The sequence below is a fragment of the Oncorhynchus gorbuscha genome, linkage group LG08 (genome assembly GCF_021184085.1).
Source record: "Oncorhynchus gorbuscha isolate QuinsamMale2020 ecotype Even-year linkage group LG08, OgorEven_v1.0, whole genome shotgun sequence".
NCBI classification, from domain to species: Eukaryota; Metazoa; Chordata; class Actinopteri; order Salmoniformes; family Salmonidae; genus Oncorhynchus; species Oncorhynchus gorbuscha.
The window spans coordinates 9747370-9767822 of NC_060180.1; the positions used below are offsets into that span (position 1 = coordinate 9747370).

Sequence of the window (20453 nt, forward strand, 5' to 3'; positions counted from 1 at the left end):
CTTCAATAAGAGCTCCCTCTTAGTCGGAGGTGTAGCATCCGAGGGACACGTGGGGGAACTGAAGCGTGGGGGTTGCTGCTTCGCTGGTGGTGTGGTGGTCAAACCATCCTGCAACCAGATGTGTTCACTAATTAAGTGTGTTGGGCTGTGTGTTGGGCTGCGTGTTGGGCTGCGTTTTTTCTGCACACCTCTCCCTCCCAACTGCTTCTACTACAGGACTCAGACTGTGTGTGTGTGAGAACAATCTGTCATGGACAGAGGCAGGTTAAAAATTGGTATCATAGCATGTGTCAACAGACTGGGGATGCGATGACTAATGAGAAACCTTTTCCGGTACGCCATTTTTGTTTGTCACTGATCATTTGGACAAATCCTGATTTCACAGGTGTTCTTGTCTTCCTGAATTTCGGAAGGGGAGGGGACATTTGGCCCATAGACGAGCCTGAAACTTGCATAGACTTGGTATATTTCTCCTAACATCTCCCCCAGAACTGTATTGAGCAACTTGACGCAATTACGCAATATTTTAGTTCTGGGGTTCGGGGATTTTGAGAGAGATTCCGTTGGGGTTGGCAGTGCGTGCTGAGGTAATGTAGAAGGAGGGACCAGATTTCCTTGACAGAAAATACATTGAGGCTCTTAAGGCTGTTGGGTCCCTTGTGGATGTGTTCGTGGCCTGGGAGACGGTATAATTGGCCCCCTGCGGTGTAGCGACACTGTTACCTGTGCCAGGATGTTCCAGTTGTTCCTGTGTGGGCAGTGCTCCTCTAGGTACTTTACAGTATGTTGCTTTATGTTTATGAAATGGAGCGTTGCTGAAAAGTAGTAATCTGCACTGTAAAAACAGGATGCCATAGCGATAATAACTGTATTATATAGCTGCATTAGAACCCTACAGCTGAAGTACCAAGATGCCTGAAAAGGTTTTAGTAGCATATTAAAGTTACTGTCAGGTAAAGGTAGTTGATTGTTATCTGTAGTATCATGTGTATCATGTGATTCAGTGTATGGGGAGGAGCCAGTAGTTGACCTCGGTATGAGAGGGCTATAGCAGCAGCCTTTCTCAATGATTGTTGGTGTTCACAGCTATACCCTGTCTGTCTCTGTCGTGATTGGGGTCCAGGGATGATACACTCTTTGGAGAAGCTCATGGCTGTACAGCTCAATAATACACACACACACACACACACGCAAGCATGGCATGCACACTGGGGAATGCGGTGTGTTTCACCTTCTTTTCATACTGGACACACAGAGAGCAGACATTCTGTCGAGGGCAGTCGTGGATAGAAACCTCTTTAATCTTGTGTGTTTTTATACAACCACAATCCCCTAACCCTCTGTCATCTCATGCCGCTGATGTTTTCCCTCTCCTCAGGACGACATCTACATGTACGGGGGGAAGCTGGAGGCTGGTTCAGGCAACGTGACAGACGAGCTGTGGGTCTTCAACATCCCTAGTCGTACTTGGTCCCTGAAGAACCCCAGCAGCCTGGTCCAGGGACAGCCCTACGCCGTGGAGGGTCATTCCGCCCACCTGGCTGAACTGACCAATGGGGATGTGGTCATGGTGGTTCTCTTCGGCTACTCCCCTGTCTACAGCTACATCAGCAAAGTGCAGGAGTACAACATCAGTAGGTCCAACAGAGGCTAGATGGATGGGTCGTGGGGTTTTCGTCCATGATGAGTAATCCACATGAATGAATTCAGATTTGACATTCCTACAACCCAGTGGCAGATTTCGAGCCTTCCAAAATAGGCAAAGTGACAGCAACAACCATAGATGCCCGCAGCAACGTTGTATTCATTTCAAGGTGCTTAGTGACGAAAACATTGTTGCTGGGGTCATCATTGGGTGTCGCTGTCACTCATTTCTTAATGGAAGGCCCATGATCTTTCATGTTTAGCCACAGCACTCCTATTTCCATTAAAAGCTCCCTGGGTGTGCCCACACCTGCATAGTACTCTGTTATAATCTTATTGTTTTGATGGTAAACACACCTACCGTCTATTCACAGATCCTATAAGGTTGTCCTCTTGAATGCTGTTGGCCAAGGTTCTTTGACCAGAGCTTGTGACCACTGTGGAACCCCTAGGCTTTTCATACCAGTAGATGGCGTTGCAGTACAGTGTTTTGAGGGGTTACGATCAGGTGAATGCCTGCATTACAAGGCATTTTAGCCTGTAGGAGACTCCACTGGCAGGACAACTCACTGCAGCCCAGTTCAGCCACATTAAAGCCTGTGGAGAGAGTTGGAACATCTACAGTCTTGGATACTCTAGGGTACACTTAGTGCTCAGGGTAAAATAAGTGGGTACTAGACTGTGAATGTAATTAATTTGGGTAAGAGACATATACAATACAATGTGTAATGTGGACCCAGAGGATAGCACTTACAAGTATTAATACAAAAATGTGTTTCCAATGTGGTCCTCATGCATGCATGCTCTCTCACTGTCTCGCCCTCTCTGTCTTTTCTCTTCTCACCTCTCTCTCATCATTAAGAGTAGCTGGCACCTAGGCCGGACCGTCTGGGAGAAGACATGATTAATGAGTTCTACTCATCCCTCTCCCCTCATCCCCCTCCCTCATATCGCTCCGTCTCTCTCTGCCTCTCTGTGTGTGATCAAACCATATTCATCCTGTAATTTGTTTTATTTAGAGCACTATGGATATTGTGATATTTCATCACATTCGGACAGAGTTGAGTCTCTTCATTCGGACGGACTTGAGTCTCTTCATTCGGACGGACTTGAGTCTCTTCATTCGGACGGACTTGAGACTCTTCATTCGGACGGACTTGAGACTCTTCATTCGGACGGACTTGAGACTCTTCATTCAGAGACTCTTCATTCAGACGGACTTGAGTCTCTTCATTCGGACGGACTTGAGTCTGCCAGTTGTGGATACATCTCAGTGTATCCACATGTTCCGTGGCCTCCCCCTCTCTCCATCCCTCCCTTCATCTCTCACAAGGGGACTTTAAGTGCTCTCTTCCGCTGGCTCTGTCTGTCTCCCAGAGGCAGCCTTATATACACACACTCATTTGACACACTCACAAGCATGCACACTTATTCTCCGCACTGTATGTCTCAAAGCTGATCCAATCATGTTGGCCAACTCACACTAAGATGCACTTCTCTTTTGCCTCTGTCACACAGGGACAAACTCCTGGCAGGTCCCTGAGACCAACGGGGCCATCGTCCAGGGTGGCTATGGCCACAGCAGTGTGTATGACAGCTCCAGCAGGTGTGTTTACGTCCACGGGGGCTACAAGGCCCTGCCTGCCAACAAGTATGGCCTGGTGGATGAACTGTATCGCTATGAGGTCCAGACACAGACCTGGTGAGTGATATTAGCTTGGTAGAGTGTCTGTCTGCCTGGTTCCCTGTCTGACTCTCTGTCTGTCTCTGCCGGTCTCTCTGTCTGTCTCTGCCGGTCTCTGTTTTGTCTGTCTGTCTGCCTGTCTCTGCCGGTCTCTCTGTCTGTCTCTGCCGGTCTCTGTTTTGTCTGTCTGTATGCCTGTCTCTGCAAGTCTGCCTGCCTGTCTGTCTCTATTTGTTTGCCTGTCTCTCTGTCTGCATGTCTCACTGTTTGTGCTTGTATCAGTGGATGCATATTCACTTGAGAGTTCAGCTGTATCAATTTGCCAGCCCTGAGAAAAAGGTGTGTAAAGTAAGCATATTTTCCCCAGTGCCCCAGTAGCATAATGCATTTATTTGCTAAACCCCCTAGTTATGAGGCAATGCATTTCATGTATTTCTTTGCTCCCTCTGTGTTGGAGTTTAGACTTGCTGTAAGTCTACTTGTTGTCAGGATGAGTTTAAAACAACACTGTTCAATGGTGAAACCCCAAGTGATCTATGTAGAGAATTACTCTTGGGGGGCCTACAGAAAGTGAAGGAAAGCGTAGTGACAGGCAGTGAGCACACTAGCCCCCCCCCCCCCCCCACCCCCGGCCCAAACAGGTCAGGAGTGGTTTGGAGCTACAGACGTTCTATTGGACCTGGCACGGTCTAATAACAGGTGGGTAGACTGGGTGGGCTGTGTGTGAGACACACTCAGGACATTCCTGTGTGTGTGTTTTGGTTGGTCCGGTCTGTTGAGACTTTCTCTCGTGTGGACGGCCATCGTCCACTGCAACATGTTTTCGGCTGTCGTTTCCATTGGAAGTGAAAACATTGCCCTGCGGTTTGTTTAGTGATGTTCAGTGTACAGATGTTTTGCGGAAAAGCAAATTGCTTTGGACACTTTTCACATCCCTTATATTAGGTAGATGTCAGCCGCCATGTTTAACACCAAGATGCTTGTCTTGCCTATGTTTAGACACGGTGCCTAGACGCTCACTGCTGGATAGTTGAAAAGCCCGAATTGAAAAAGCACACCAATGCAATAGTCAGCATTATATTGTTGGGAGGTACACATACGACATTATATTGTTGGGAGGTACACATACGACATTATATTGTTGGGAGGTACACATACGACATTATATTGTTGGGAGTTACACATACGACATTATATTGTTGGGAGATACACATACGACATTATATTGTTGGGAGATACACATACGACATTATATTGTTGGGAGGTACACATACGACATTATATTGTTGGGAGGTACACATATTTAGACACACAGTGCCAAACTGGCTGTGATCCCACTCTCCAAGGGTGTCTCATTAATGCACACGTGTACATGTGAGAAATGTAACAAATATAAGCACCACCTTATTATTATTATTATTATTATTATTATTATTATTACTATTATTACCTTTACCTTTACATGACCTCTACCTCTACAGCACATGCTGGAAAGTTGAGAGATTAGCGAGAGAGATTTACAGTGAAACAGAGATTGTATCCGAAGGGTGATATGAAAGAAGGGGAGTGGCCTCCACTGAACCTTGACAGACGGATGGGTGACAGAGGAGGGTACCCCCTTTGAATATCCCCCCACTCCCTCGCTTTCTCTGTTTCATCTGAGCAGTGGTTTCATAGCTGTAGAAAGTGAGGGGATAGTCTCACACACACTGCTAGGCTAGTGATAGTGCAGCTGGTCCTGGCTAAGCTAGTGATAGTGCAGCTGGTCCTGGCTAAGGTAGTGATAGTGCAGCTGGTCCTGGCTAAGCTAGTGATAGTGCAGCTGGTCCTGGCTAAGCTAGTGATAGTGCAGCTGGTCCTGGCTAAGCTAGTGATAGTGCAGCTGGTCCTGGCTAGGCTCGTGATTGTATAGCTGGTCCTGGCTAAGCTAGTGATAGTGCAGCTGGTCCTGGCTAAGCTAGTGATAGTGCAGCTGGTCCTGGCTAAGCTAGTGATAGTGCAGCTGGTCCTGGCTAAGCTAGTGATAGTGCAGCTGGTCCTGGCTAAGCTAGTGATAGTGCAGCTGGTCCTGGCTAGGCTCGTGATTGTATAGCTGGTCCTGGCTAGGCTAGTGATAGTGCAGCTGGTCCTGGCTAGGCTAGTGATAGTGCAGCTGGTCCTGGCTAGGCTAGTGATAGTGCAGCTGGTCCTGGCTAGGCTAATTGGTCCTGGCTAGGCTATGGATAGTGCAGCTGGTCCTGGCTAGGCTGGTGATAGTATAGCTGGTCCTGGCTAGGCTAGTGATAGTATAGCTGGTCCTGGCTAGGCTATGGATAGTGCAGCTGGTCCTGGCTAGGCTGGTGATAGTATAGCTGGTCCTGGCTAGGCTGGTGATAGTATAGCTGGTCCTGGCAAGGCTAGTGATAGTGCAGCTGGTCCTGGCTAGGCTCGTGATTGTATAGCTGGTCCTGGCTAGGCTCGTGATTGTATAGCTGGTCCTGGCTAGGCTAGTGATAGTGCAGCTGGTCCTGGCTAGGCTAGTGATAGTGCAGCTGGTCCTGGCTAGGCTAGTGATAGTGCAGCTGGTCCTGGCTAGGCTAATTGGTCCTGGCTAGGCTATGGATAGTGCAGCTGGTCCTGGCTAGGCTGGTGATAGTATAGCTGGTCCTGGCTAGGCTAGTGATAGTATAGCTGGTCCTGGCTAGGCTGGTGATAGTATAGCTGGTCCTGGCTAGGATAGTGATAGTATAGCTGGTCCTGGCTAGGCTGGTGACAGTATAGCTGGTCCTGGCTAGGCTAGTGATAGTGCAACTGGTCCTCACTAGGCTATGGATTGTGCAGCTGGTCCTGGCTAGGCTTATGGTCATGGCTAGGCATATTATCCTGGCTAGGCTTTGGATAGTGCAGCTGGTCCTGGCTAGGCTGGTGATAGTATAGCTGGTCCTGGTTAGGCTAGTGATAGTGCAGCTGGTCCTGGCTAGGCTATGGATAATACAGCTGGTCCTGGCTAGGCTTATGGTCCTGGCTAGGCTATGGATAGTGCAGCTGGTTCTGGCTAGGCTAGTGATGGTGCAGCTGGTTCTGGCTAGGCTAGTGATGGTGCAGCTGGTCCTCGCTAGGCTAGTGATAGTGCAGCTGGTTCTGGCTAGGCTATTGGTCCTGGCTAGGCTATGGATAATACAGCTGGTCCTGGCTAGGCTTATGGTCCTGGCTAGGCTACGGATAGTAACTAGCAGGTCCTGGCTATGCTAGGGATACTATAGCTGGTCCTGGCTAGGCTCGTGATTGTACAGCTGGTCCTGGCTATGCTCGTGATTGTACAGCTGATCCTGGCTAGGCCCGGAATAGTACAGCTGGTCCTGGCTATGCTCGTGATTGTACAGCTGGTCCTGGCTCGGCTCGATAGTACAGCTGGTCCTGGCTAGGCCCGGAATAGTACAGCTGGTCCTTGCTAGGCTAGGGATAGTACAGCTGGTCCTGGCTAGTACAGCTGGTCCTGGCTAGGCTGCTGATCCTGGCTAGTACAGCTGGTCCTGGCTAAGCTAGTGATTGTACAGCTGGCCCTGGCTAAGCTATTGGTTCTGGCTAGGCTGTGGATAGTACAGCTGGTCCTGGCTAGGCTAGGGGTAGTACAGCTGGTCCTGGCTAGGCTAGGGATAGTACAGCTGGTCCTGGCTAGGCTAGGGGAGGTACAGCTGGGTCTGGCTAGGCTAGGGATAGTGCAGCTGGTCCTGGCTATGCTCGTGATTGTACAGCTGGTCCTGGCTAGGCCCGAATAGTACAGCTGGTCCTGGCTAGGCCCGGGATAGTACAGCTGGTCCTCGCTAGGCTAGGGATAGTACAGCTGGTCCTGGCTAGGCTGCTGATCTTGGCTAGTACAGCTGGTCCTGGCTAAGCTAGTGATTGTACAGCTGGTCCTGGCTAAGCTATTGGTTCTGGCTAGGCTGTGGATAGTACAGCTGGTCCTGGCTAGGCTAGGGGTAGTACAGCTGGTCCTGGCTAGGCTAGGGGTAGTACAGCTGGTCCTGGCTAGGCTAGGGGTAGTACAGCTGGTCCTGGCTAGGCTAGGGATAGTGCAGCTGGTCCTGGCTAGGCTAGGGATAGTATAGCTGGTCCTGACTAGGCTAGGGATAGTATCGCGTGTCCTGGCTAGGCTGTGGATAGTACAGCTGGTCCTGATTAGGCTGTGGATAGTACACCTGTTCCCGGCTAGTCTGCTGGTCTTGGCTAGCCTGTGGATAGTACAGCCGATCCTGGCTAGCCTGTGGATGGTACAGCTGGTCCTGGCTTGTCTAGGGATAGTACAGCTGGTCCTGGCTCGGCTTATGGTCTTTGCTAGGCTATGGATAGTGCAGCTGGGATAGTATAGCTGGTCCTGACTTCTCTAGGGATAGTACAGCTGGTCCTGGCTTGTCTAGGGATAGTACAGCGGGTCCTGGCTAGGCTTATGGTCCTGGCTAGGCTATGGATAGTGCAGCTGGGATAGTATAGCTGGTCCTGGCTAGACTAGTGATAGTATAGCTGGTCTTGGCTAGGCTCGGGATCGTACAGCTGGTCCTGGCTAGGCTCGGGATCGTACAGCTGATCCTGGCTAGGCTCGGGATAGTACAGCTGGTCCTGGCTAGGCTCGGGATAGTACAGCTGGTCCTGGCTAGGCTCGGGATCGTACAGCTGGTCCTGGCTAGGCTCGGGATAGTACAGCTGGTCCTGGCTAGGCTGCTGATCCTGGCTTGGCTATTGGTCCTGGCTAGGCTGTGGATAGTACAGCTGGTCTTGGCTAGGCTGTGGATAGTACAGCGGGTCCTGGCTAGGGATAATGCAGCTGGTCCTGGCTAGGGATAGTGCAGCTGGTCCTGGCTAGGCTAGGGATAGTACAGCTGGTCCTGGCTAGACTATGGATAGTACAGCTGATCCTGGCTAGGCTAGTGATAGTCCAGCTGGTCCTAGCTAGGCTAGTGATAGCACAGCTGTTCTTAAGCAGAACCTGGGGACTGTGCACCTTGACCCTAGCAGAGGAGAGGAAGGGAGGTGGTAGATTGGGCTCAGACATATTCCTGTACAGTTTCCCGTGTGTGTGTGTGTGTGTGTGTGTGTGTCCATGGTGCCACATTATTGATGGCGTCTGTCTGGGTATTTGACCTAGCCTATGGAGAGTGACCTTCAGACCAACTGTTCCCTTACATAAGCCACGTGACCCAGACTGGCCCACACACTGCTGTAATCCACACCCAGGGATGGACACGCACGCACTCGCATACACTCTCATAATTGACACATTAAAACATTAGCATGGTGACTGAGTACAGTGCTGATGTGTGTGTGTGTTGACAGGATGATCCTGAGAGAGAGTGGTCTGGCGCGGTACCTCCACACAGCAGTGCTGAGCAGTGGGACTCTGCTGGTATTTGGAGGAAACACCCACAACGACACGTCCCTCAGTAACGGAGCCAAGTGCTTCTCTGCTGACTTTCTGGCCTACGACATGGGTAAGTAAATCTAATTTATTTATATAGCCCTTCGTACATCAGCTGATATCTCAAAGTGCTGTACAGAAACCCAGCCTAAAACTCCAAACAGCAAGCAATGCAGGTGTAGAAGCACGGTGGCTAGGAAAAACTCCCTAGAAAGGCCAAAACCTAGGTAAAACCTAGAGAGGAACCAGGCTATGTGGGGTGGCCAGTCCTCTTCTGGCTGTGCCGTGTGGAGATTATAACAGAACATGGCCAAGATGTTCAAATGTTCATAAATGACCAGCATGGTCGAATAATAATAAGGCAGAACAGTTGAAACTGGAGCAGCAGCACGGCCAGGTGGACTGGGGACAGCAAGGAGTCATCATGTCAGGTAGTCCTGGGGCATGGTCCTAGGGTTCAGGTCCTCCGAGAGAGAGAGAAAGAAAGAAAGAAAGAAAGAGAGAAGGAGAGAATTAGAGAAGGCACACTTAGATTCACACAGGACACCGAATAGGACAGGAGAAGTACTCCAGATATAACAAACTGACCCCAGCCCCCCGAAACATAAACTACTGCAGCATAAATACTGGAGGCTGAGACAGGAGGGGTCAGGAGACACTGTGGGCCCATCCGAAGACACCCCAGGACAGGGCCAAACAGGAATGATATAACCCCACCCACTTTGCCAAAGCACAGCCCTCACACCATTAGAGGGATATTTTCAACCACCAACTTACCATCCTGAGACAAGGCTGAGTATAGCCCAAAAATATCTCCGCCATGGCACAACCCAAGGGGGGACTCCAACCCAGACAGGATGACCACATCAATGAATCAACCCACTCAGGTGACGCACCCCTTCCAGGGACGGCATGAGAGAGCCCCAGTAAGCCAGTGACTCAGCCCCTGTAATAGGGTTAGAGGCAGAGAATCCCAGTGGAAAGAGGGGAACCGGCCAGGCAGAGACAGCAAGGGCGGTTCGTTGCTCCAGAGCCTTTCCGTTCACCTTCCCACTCCCGGGCCAGACTACACTCAATCATATGACCCACTGAAGAGATGAGTCTTCAGTAAAGACTTAAAGGTTGAGACAGAGTTTGCGTCTCTGACATGGGTAGGCAGACCGTTCCATAAAAATGGAGCTCTATAGGAGAAAGCCCTGCCTCCAGCTATTTGCTTAGAAATTCTATGGACAATTAGGAGGCCTGCGTCTTGTGACCGTAGCATACGTGTAGGTATGTACGGCAGGACCAAATCGGAGAGATAGGTAGGAGCAAGTCCATGTAATTCTTTGTAGGTTAGCGGTAAAACCTTGAAATCAGCCCTTGCTTTGCCAGGAAGCCAGTGTAGGGAGGCTAGCACTGGAGTAATATGATCACATTTTTTGGTTCTAGTCAGGATTCTAGCAGCCGTATTTAGCACTAACTGAAGTCTATTTAGTGCTTTATCCGGGTAGCCTGTAAGTAGAGCATTGCAGTAGTCTAACCTAGAAGTGACAAAAGCAGTTTGGCGATTAAGTGCCAATCATATGCATGCACATATCATAGTTAAGAACCACATCCTCCTCATCTGTTGTTGGTATAGCTGGTCCTGGCTAGGCTAGTGATAATGCAGCTGGTCCTCGCTATGCTATGGATTGTGCAGCTGGTCCTGGCTAGGCTAGTGATATTGCAGCTGGTCCTGGCTAGGCTTATGGTCCTGGCTAGGCTATGGATGGTGCAGCTTGTTCTGGCTAGGCTAGTGATGGTGCAGCTGGTTCTGGCTAGTCTAGTGATGGTGCAGCTGGTTCTGGCTAGGCTATGGATAGTACAGCTGGTCCTGGCTAGGCTAGTGATGGTGCAGATGGTTCTGGCTAGGCTAGTGATGGTGCAGCTGGTTCTGGCTAGTCTAGTGATGGTGCAGCTGGTTCTGTCTAGGCTATGGATAGTACAGCTGGTCCTGGCTAGGCTAGTGATGGTGCAGCTGGTTCTGGCTAGGCTAGTGATGGTGCAGCTGGTTCTGGCTAGTCTAGTGATGGTGCAGCTGGTTCTGGCTAGGCTAGTGATGGTGCAGCTGGTTCTGGCTAGGCTAGTGATGCTGCAGCTGGTCCCTCGCTAGGCTATGGATAGTACATCTGGTCCTCACTAGGCTAGTGATAGTCCATCTGTTGTTGGTTTGACGCAATCCTTATGTTTTGAGCTGACTGTATTTGACTCCTGTTTATTTTGCTTTGGAAATATGAGTTACCAGCTTCAACCTCCGGGCATATGGTAAAGGAATAGAAGTGACCTACTTTACCTGTACTTAAATAAGTATAACCAACCCCCCCACCTTACAATACCACACATTCCTCCATGCAAACATCATATGTGTGATGTTCATTGCTACAAGCGTGTGCCCACCCACCAACTCACTCTCATCAGAGTTGAACCCTGACCCCTAAAGCCATAGTTGTCATTTGTCACCTGTCATTTCTCCACTGTTAGTTGCCTCCCAGGCCTGGGTCCACAGAGACACACACAGTGTGTGTAACCAAAGAAGAACTGACAGGTGACATTCTGCAGCCCTAGGGAAAGGGTGTTCACTGACTTTTGACCTCAACATATAGCAGCACTAGGCTTTATGAAAGTCAAGTTGAAGTGCAAAGCTAAGATACACTACATGACCAAAAGTATGCTCGTCGAACATCTCATTTCAAAATCATTGGCATTAATATGGAGTTGGTCACCCCTTTGCTGCTATAACAGCCTCCACTCTCCTGGGAGGGTTTTCCACTAGATGTTGGAGACATTGCTGCGGGTACTTGCTTCCATTCAGCCACAAGCGCATGATTGAGGTCGGGCACTGATGTTTGGCGATTAGGCTTGGCTCGCAGTCGGTGTTCCAATTAATCCCAAAGATGTTCAATGGGGCTGAGGTCAGTGCTCTGTGCAGGCCAGTTAAGTTCTTCCACAAACCCTTTCTTTATGGACCTCGCTTTGTGCATGGGGACATTGTCATGCTGAAACAGGAAAGGGCCTTCCCCAACTGTTGCCACAAAGTTGGAAGCACAGAATCGTCTAGAATGGCATTCTATGCTGTAGCGTTAACATTTCACTTCAATGGAGCTAAGGGGCCTAGTCCGAACCATAAATAACAGCACAACCATTATTCCTCCTCCACCAAATTTTACAGTTGGCACTATGCATTCGGGCAGGTAGCGTTCTTTTGGCATCCGCCAAACCCAGATTCGTCTGTTGGACTGCCAGATGGAAAAGTGTGATATATCACTCCAGAGAAAGCGTTTCCACTGCTCCAGAGTCCAATGGTGGCGAGCTTTACACCACTCCAGCCGAAGCTTTGGATTGCGCATGGTGATCGGCCATGGAAACCCATTTCATGAAGCTCCCGACAAACAGTTATTGTGCTGACGTTGCTTCTAGAGGTAGTTTGGAACTCGGTAGTGAGTGTTGCATCTGAGGTCAGACGATTTTTACGTGTTACGCGCTTCAGCACTTGGCGATCCCGTTCTGTGAGCTTGTGTGGCCAACCACTTTGCGGCTGAGCCTTTGTAGCTCCTCGACGTTTCCACTTCACAGTAACAGCACTTAACCGGGGCAGCTCTAGCAGGGCAGAAATTTGACGAACTGACTTTTTGGAAAGGTAGCATCCTATGATGGTGCCATGTGGAAAGTCACTGAGCACTTCAGTAAGGTCATTCTACTGCCAATGTTTGTCTATGGAGATTGCATGGCAGTGTGCTTGATTTTATACATCTGTCAGCAACTGGTGTGGTTGAAATGGCGAAATCCACTAATTTGAAGGGGTGTCCACATATTTTTGTATATATAGTGTATCTTTTCCCTAGGGGTGAATACCCAGCCTCTGATACCTGAGATGGAGGATCACGTTCTGTTGTAACAGTTACGGTAGACATTCTTTACATTTGAAAAGTGGAACTAGCCATAAACCAAAAGGTAGTCGTAACTCATAATAGACTTCATTTCTCCGGGAAAGTTGTTTTGCTCTTGTATTTGGAGTTAGTACTAAAGGTTTAAAGCTATGTGTGTTCCTTCCTGTGTGTGTTTTTGGACCCCCTGGGTGTTTTACGTGAGATCTGATGTGAGTAAGATCACCTTTCAGTAATACAGTGGGGATCATTAACGCCGCATAAAGAGCTATAGAATGGGAGCTGGCCAGATGGCGTCTGCTCTTATATGAATATTTGTTTTGAATACGGTGACTCTGCAGGGGCATTACAGGGCATGCTGATGACAGAGAGGGAAGGAAGGAAGGCAGGGGGTGATGCAGGCAGGGAGTGATGGAGGGAGGGTGTGATGCCGGAAGGGCAGGATGAAGGCAGGCAGGCAGGGAGGGTGTGATGCAGGGAATGGAGGGAGGGTGGGATGCAGGGAGGGAGGCAGGCAAGGAGGGAGGGTGTGATGCAAGGAGGGAGGGTGTGATGCAAGGATGGAGGGTGTGATGCAAGGATGGAGGGTGTGATGCAAGGATGGAGGGTGTGATGCAAGGAGGGAGGGTGTGATGCAAGGAAGGAGGGTGTGATGCAAGGAAGGAGGGTGTGATGCAAGGAAGGAGGGTGTGATGCAAGGAAGGAGGGTGTGATGCAAGGAAGGAGGGTGTGATGCAAGGAAGGAGGGTGTGATGCAAGGAAGGAGGGTGTGATGCAAGGAAGGAGGGTGTGATGCAAGGAGGGAGGGTGTGATGCAAGGAAGGAGGGTGTGATGCAAGGAAGGGTGTGATGCAAGGAAGGAAGGAGGGTGTGATGCAAGGAGGAGGGTGTGATGCGAGGAAGGAGGGAGGGTGGGAGGCAGGCAGGCAGGCAGGAGGGAGGGTGTGATGCAGGAAGGGAGGGTGGGATACAGGGAGGGAGGCAAGGGGGGAGGGATGCAGGAAGTCTGGGGAGCAAAAGGGAGGGAGAGACTACGGAAAAAGAAGGAACAGCATGTCAGAAATCAGCTCAATGTAATAGAAGAATCCATAGACTTTAACCACTTCTGGGAAAATTGTTAAACACTAAACAAACAACACGAAGAGTTATCTATCCAAAACGGACATGTATGGGTAAACACCTTCTCCAATCTTTTTGGCCCTATAACAAAGAACAAACAGCAAAAACATATAAACTCAGCAAAAAAAGAAACGCCCTCTCACTGTCAACTGCGTTTATTTTCAGCAAACTTAGCATGTGTAAATATTTGTATGAACTTAACAAGTTCCACAAACATGTGACTAACAGAAATGGAATAATGTGTCCCTGAACAAAGGTGGGGTCAAAATCAAAAGTAACAGTCAGTATCTGGTGTGGCCACCAGCTGCATTAAGTACTGCAGTGCATCTCATCCTCATGGACTCCACCAAGGCACCTGCAAGTTCCCGGACATGTCTGGGGGGAATGGCCCTAGTCCTCACCCTCCGATCCAACAGGTCCCAGATGTGCTCAAAGGGATTGAGATCTAGGCTCTTCGCTGGCCATGGCAGAACACTGACATTACTTTCTTGCAGGAAATCACGCACAGAATGAGTAGTATGGCTGTTGGTATTGTCATGCTGGAGGGTCAGGATGAGCCTGCAGGAAGGGTACCACATGAGGGAGGAGGATGTCTTCCCTGTAACACACAGCGTTGAGATTGCCTGCAATGACAACAAGCTCAGTCCGATGATGCTGTGACACACCGGCCCAGACCATGACGGACCCTCCACCTCCAAATCGATCCCGCTCCAGAGCACAGGCCTCGGTGTAACTCTCATTCCTTCGACGATAAACACGAATCCGACCATCACCCCTGGTGACACAAAACCGCAACTCGTCAGTGAAGAGCACTTTTTGCCAGTCCTGTCTGGTCCAGCGATGATAGGTTTGTGCCCATAGGCGACATTGTTGCCAGTGATGTCTGTTTAGGACCTGCCTTACAACAGGACCTGCCTTACAACAGGTCTACAAGCCCTCAGTCCAGCCTCTCTCAGCCTATTGAGGACATTCTGAGCACTGATGGAGGGATTGTGCATTCCTGGTGTAACTTCGGCAGTTGTTGTTGCCATGCTGTACCTGTCCCGCATGTGTGATGTTTGAATGAACCGATTCTGTGCAGGTGTTACACATGCACTGCGAGGACGGTCAGCTGCCCGTTCTGTCTCCCTGTAGCGCTGTCTTAGGTGTCTCACAGTACGGACATTGCAATTTATTGCCTTTTAGTGTCCTACGTTTTCTTACCTGTGACCATAATTGCCTACCGTCTGTAAGCTGTTAGTGTCTTAATGACCGTTACACAGGTGCATGTTCGTTAATTGTTTATGGTTCATCGAACAAGCATGCAAACAGTGTTTAAACCCTTTACAATGAAGATCTGTGAATTTATTTGGATTTTTACTAATTATCTTTGAAAGACAGGGTCCTGAAAAGGGAAGTTTATTTTTTTGCTGAGTTTACATGATCAAATACAATCTTATAATCAACTGATAAAGACTTCCAGAACCCACTGAATTTTCCAATTACATTGAATGAACTACAGGACAAAATACAAACCCTCCAACCCCAAAAGGCCTGTGGTATCCTCAATGAAATGATAAAATATACAGATTACAAATGGCTATACTTACATTTTTTTAACATCATCCTTATCTCTGGCATCTTCCAGTCCACAAAAGTGTAGACAAATTTGACCCCAATAACTAGCGTGGGATATGCGTAAACAGCAACCTTGGGAAAATTCTCTGCATTATCATTAACAGCAGACTCATATTTCCTTAGTGAAAACAATGTACTGAGCAAATGTCAGATTGGCTTTTTACCAAATTACCCAATGACAGACCCAATTCACCCTGCACACTCTAATTGACAAACAAACAAACCAAAACAAAGGCAGTCTTCTCATGCTTTGTTGATTTCAAAATAGCATTTGACTCCATTTGGCATGAGGGTCTGCGATACAAATTGATAGAAAGTGGTGTTGGGGGAAAAACATACAACATTATAAAATCCATGTACACAAACAAGTATGCGGTTAAAATTGGCAAAACACATTTCTTTCCACAGGGTCTTGGGTTGAGACAGGGATGCAGCTTGAGCCCTACCCTCTTCAACATGTATATCAACGAATTGGCGAGGGCACTAGAACAGTCTGCAGCACCCGGCCTCACCCTACTAGATTATGAAGTCAAATGTCTGCTGTTTGCTGATGATCTGGTGCTTCTTTCTCCAACCAAGGAGGGCCTACAGCAGCACCTAGATCTTCTGCTCAGATTCTGTCAGAACTGGGCCCTGACAATAAATCTCAATAAGACAAAAATAGTGGTGTTCCAAAAAAGGTCCAGTTGCCAGGACCACAAATACAAATTCAGTCAAGACACCGTGGCCCTAGAGCACACAAAAAACGATACTTACCTCGGCCTAAACATCAGCGCCACAGGTAACTTCCACAAAGCTGTGAACGATCTGAGCGACAAGGCAAGAAGGGCCTTTTATGCCATCAAGAGGAACATAAATTTCGACATACGAATTTAGGATCTGGCTAAAAATACTTGAATCAGTTATAGAACCCATTTCCCTTTATGGTTGTGAGGTCTGGGGTCCGCTCACCAAATAAGAATTCACGAAATGGGACCAACACCAAATTTGAGACTGCATGCAGAATTCTACAAAAATATAAAAATATCCTCTGTGTACAACGTAAAACACCAAATAATTCATACAGAGCAGAATTAGGCTGATACTCGATAATAATCAAAATCCAGAAAAGAGCCATTCAATTCTGCAATCTCCTAAAGGAAGTGATTCCCAAACCTTCCATAACAAAGCCATCCCCTACAGAGAGATGGAGAAGAGTCCCCTAAGCAAGCTGGTCCTGGGGCTCTGTTCACAAACACACCCCACAGTGCCTCAGGACAGCAACACAATTAAACACAACCAAATAATGAGAAAACAAAAAGATAATTACTTGACACATTGGAAATAATTAACAAAAAAACAGAGCAAATGGCAAATGGCTCTCAAGAGAAGACAAGCTATGTGCACACTGTCCACAAAATGAGGTGGAAACTGAGCTGCACTTCCTAACCTCCTGCCAAATGTATGTCCATATTAGAGACACATGTTTCTCTTAGATTTCACAGACCCAAATATAATTCAAAAACAAATCCAATTTTTATAAACTCCCATATGTATTGGGTGAAATACCACAGTGTGCCATCACAGCAGCAATATTTGTGACCTGTTACCACAAGAAAAGGTCAACCAGTGAAGAACAAACACCATTGTAAATACACCCCATATGGTCCTTCTGTAGCTCAGTTGGTAGAGCATGGCGCTTGTAACGCCAGGGTAGTGGGTTCGATCCCCGGGACCACCCATACGTAGAATGTATGCACACATGACTGTAAATCGCTTTGGATAAAAGCGTCTGCTAAATGGCATATATTATTATTATTATTATTATTATTATATTATTTATTTATGTTTTTAGTTTTTTTTCCCTTTTGTACTTTGCACATAATTTACATTTGAAATGTCTTTATTATTTTAGAACTTTTGAGTGTAATGTTTACTGTCCATTTTTATTGTTTATTTCACTTTTTTTTATTATCTACTTCACTTGCTTTGGCAATGTTAACATATGTTTCGCATGCCAATAATGCCCTTAAATTGAATTGAGAGACAGATGGAGATACACAGAGACTCAATGTTTAGGTTCGAAGAAAGAAACTACATTAAAGGGGAATGTTTATTTTCTAGTTAGGATCCAGATTAGATGTTTGAAAAAAGTTTAAACATTTTACTCCATAGCTTCCAAGCCTTCTCATGCAGTCACGGAAGGTCACTGTTTCACTCTCATTGTTATTCAGCTAAATAGCCAGTCCAATCACCCTGAGTAGGCCACTCCAAGGGATAAAAAGTCCAATGTCACTTCTATAATCTGGAAGCGATAGATTGTTTTATGTTCAAGGTGGTAGCTAGACTGATGCTTGGCTTGGGGAGTGTGATCTAGACTCTACACTGAAGCCCAGGCAAGACCACTCTCTGTGATTGGTGCTCTGGTATACAAGCCAGTATTTGGCCAGATATGTCTGCTTGGCATGGCTAAAGGGCTAGCCTCACAGAAACCTGTCATTCATTATAGGCCCTAGAGTATTAGGTTGTCACTGGACATTGTTGACTCATTTCATTATAAAGCAAAATTAACAATCTCCATCATCAGCTTCTTCTAAACTCAGCAAAAAATGAAACATCCTCTCACTGTCAACTGCGTTTATTTTCAGCAAACTTAACATGTGTAAATATTTCTATGAACATAAGATTCAACAACTGAGACATAAACTGAACAAGTTCCACAGACTACAGACTTCTGACTAACAAAAATTGAATAATGTGTTCCTGAACAAAGGGGGGACAAAATCAAAAGTAACAGTCAGTATCTGGTGTGGCCACCAGCTGCATTAAGTACTGCAGTGCATCTCCTCCTCATGGACTGCACCAGATTTGCCAGTTCTTGCTGTGAGATGTTACCCCACTCTTCCACCAAGGCACCTGCAAGTTCCCGGACATTCCTGAGGGGAAAGGCCCTAGTCCTCACCCTCCGATCCAACAGGTCCCAGACTTGCTCAATGGGATTGAGATCCGGGCTCTTCGCTGGATCTCAATCCCACAGATTGAGCAGTATGGCTGGTGGCATTGTCGTGCTGGAGGGTCATGTCAGGATGAGCCTGCAGGAAGGGTGCTACATGAGGGAGGAGGATGTCGTCCCTGTAACGCACAACTTGAGATTGCCTGCAATGACAACAAGCTCAGTCCGATGACGCTGTGACACACCGCCCCAGACCATGACGGACCCTCCACCTCCAAATTGATCCTGCTCCAGAGTACAGGCCTCGGTGTAACACTCATTCCTTCGACGATAAACGTGAATCCGACCATCACCCCTGGTGAGAGAAAACTGCGACTCGTCAGTAAAGAGCACTTTTTGCCAGTCCTGTCTGGTCCAGCGACGGTGGGTTTGTGCCCATAGGCGACATTGTTGCCAGTGATGTCTGGTAATGACCTGCCTTACAAACAGCCTACAAGCCCTCAGTCCAGCCTCTCTCAGCCTATTGCGGACAGTCTGAGCACTGATGGCGGGATTGTGCGTTCCTGGTGTACCTCAGACAGTTGTTGTGTCCATGCTGTAACTGTCCCGCATGTGTGATGTTTGGATGTACTGATCCTGTGTATGTGTTACACGTGGTCTGCCACTGCGAGGAAGATCAGCTGTCTGTCCTGTCTCCCTGTAGCGCTGTCTTAGGCGTCTCACAGTACGGACATTGCAATTTATTGCCTTGGCCACATCTGCAGTCCTCATGCCTCCTTGCAGCATGCCTAAGGAACATTCACGTAGATGAGCAGGGACCCTGGGCATCTTTCTTTTGATGTTTTTCAGAGTCAGTAGATAGGCCTCTTTAGTGTCCTAAGATTTCATAACTATGACCTTAATTGCCTACCGTCTGTAAGCTGTTAGTGTCTTAACTACGGTGGTTCATTGAACAAGCATTGGAACAGTGTTTAAACCCGTTTACAATGAAGATCTGTGAAGTTATTTGGATTTTTACGAATTATCTTTGAAAGACAGGGTCCTGAAAAAGGGACATTTCTTTTTTTTCCTCCGAGTTTAGAGTGAACAGGTTCGTGGAAAGCATTTTTGCTTTTAGGTACTGTATTGTCTGTACATGAATGAAACAGTTTGGCATTTTGTTTAGAAAGCATGCCTGAACCCAGATCAAAACCTATCTATGGTGAGTGATGCTTTTTTACTCATGTGCCTGAAAGACATTGTAGCCTACTACAGTACATGAGATGTTTCATCACTTCAAGTGTCAACAGGTTTCACCAGTTTTAAGGAAGTCTCATTCAGTAGTTAATGGACTGATAGGACTTTTTCTCCTCTCTGCTCCGCTCTCTGTGAGCTAATTAATTAGTTCCACCTGTGGAAGAGGCATTACTCTGCTGCTCTCTCTCTCTGTCGGCTCCGCCACTCATGCTGAGACGTTTTAAGCGCTAATTTGTTTTTGTTTCTCTCTGCTAACCTTGGAGGGGGAGAGCGTTATTAGCTTTTTGTGCTTTTCTTCTGCGAGAGATTAAATTCAGGTCGACACAAGGCAGTTTTAATTTGCGTTTAATTCTTTTCTCCCCTCATCACCCCATCCTCATAATTCTAATTAGATTTGGGTGAAATTAACTCTAATTCAAAATGTTTTGTCCCCCCACCACCCCCTACCCCCTGAAAGGCAACTGGCAGTCTTCAACAAGAGTGCTCTGTTCATTTTCTGCTGCTGCAATATCATCTTTGCTATTTGTTTCATTAGTCCATTGTTGATATAGTCCCAAAATGTTTTGCTATTTGTTTCATTAGTCCATTGTTGATATAGTCCCAAAATGTTTTGCATGTCAGCAATCAGGTTTTCAAGATATTCAACTTTCAAAGTACAGAAATACAGCTGGTATCATGTATTTTGCATCATATAATACTGCATTTTTGCATCAAAATGAAAGTTACATATCTTAAAAACTTGATTGCTGACATGCAGAACATTTTGGGACTCTATCAACAATGGACTAATGAAACAAATACCAAAACATTGTTTCTGGGTGGAATGTTCCTTTAAGTCTTCCATTTAAATGAGGTTTGATTTCCCCTTCAAGATGGTGTGCTGATGATTCCCCTGTCATCTTCCCCTTTCTCCCTGTTCATTAT

At 47.4% G+C, this 20453-nt stretch overlaps 1 protein-coding gene across 4 annotated transcripts in view; it reads left to right on the top strand.

Annotated features, from left to right (window-relative positions):
- The window catches only part of LOC124041180 (attractin-like protein 1), a 368532-nt gene that overhangs the window by 64265 nt on the left and 283814 nt on the right, over positions 1–20453 (top strand). For all 4 annotated transcript variants that reach the window (XR_006839890.1, XR_006839889.1, XM_046358452.1 and 1 more), the window contains exons 8-10: positions 1379–1634; positions 3163–3346; positions 8639–8793. Coding sequence is in view for 2 of the 4 variants with exons in the window: in XM_046358452.1 (XP_046214408.1) it covers positions 1379–1634; positions 3163–3346; positions 8639–8793 (595 nt within the window). In the remaining 2 variants the exon portion in view is untranslated. The remainder of the gene's footprint in view (positions 1–1378; positions 1635–3162; positions 3347–8638; positions 8794–20453) is intronic.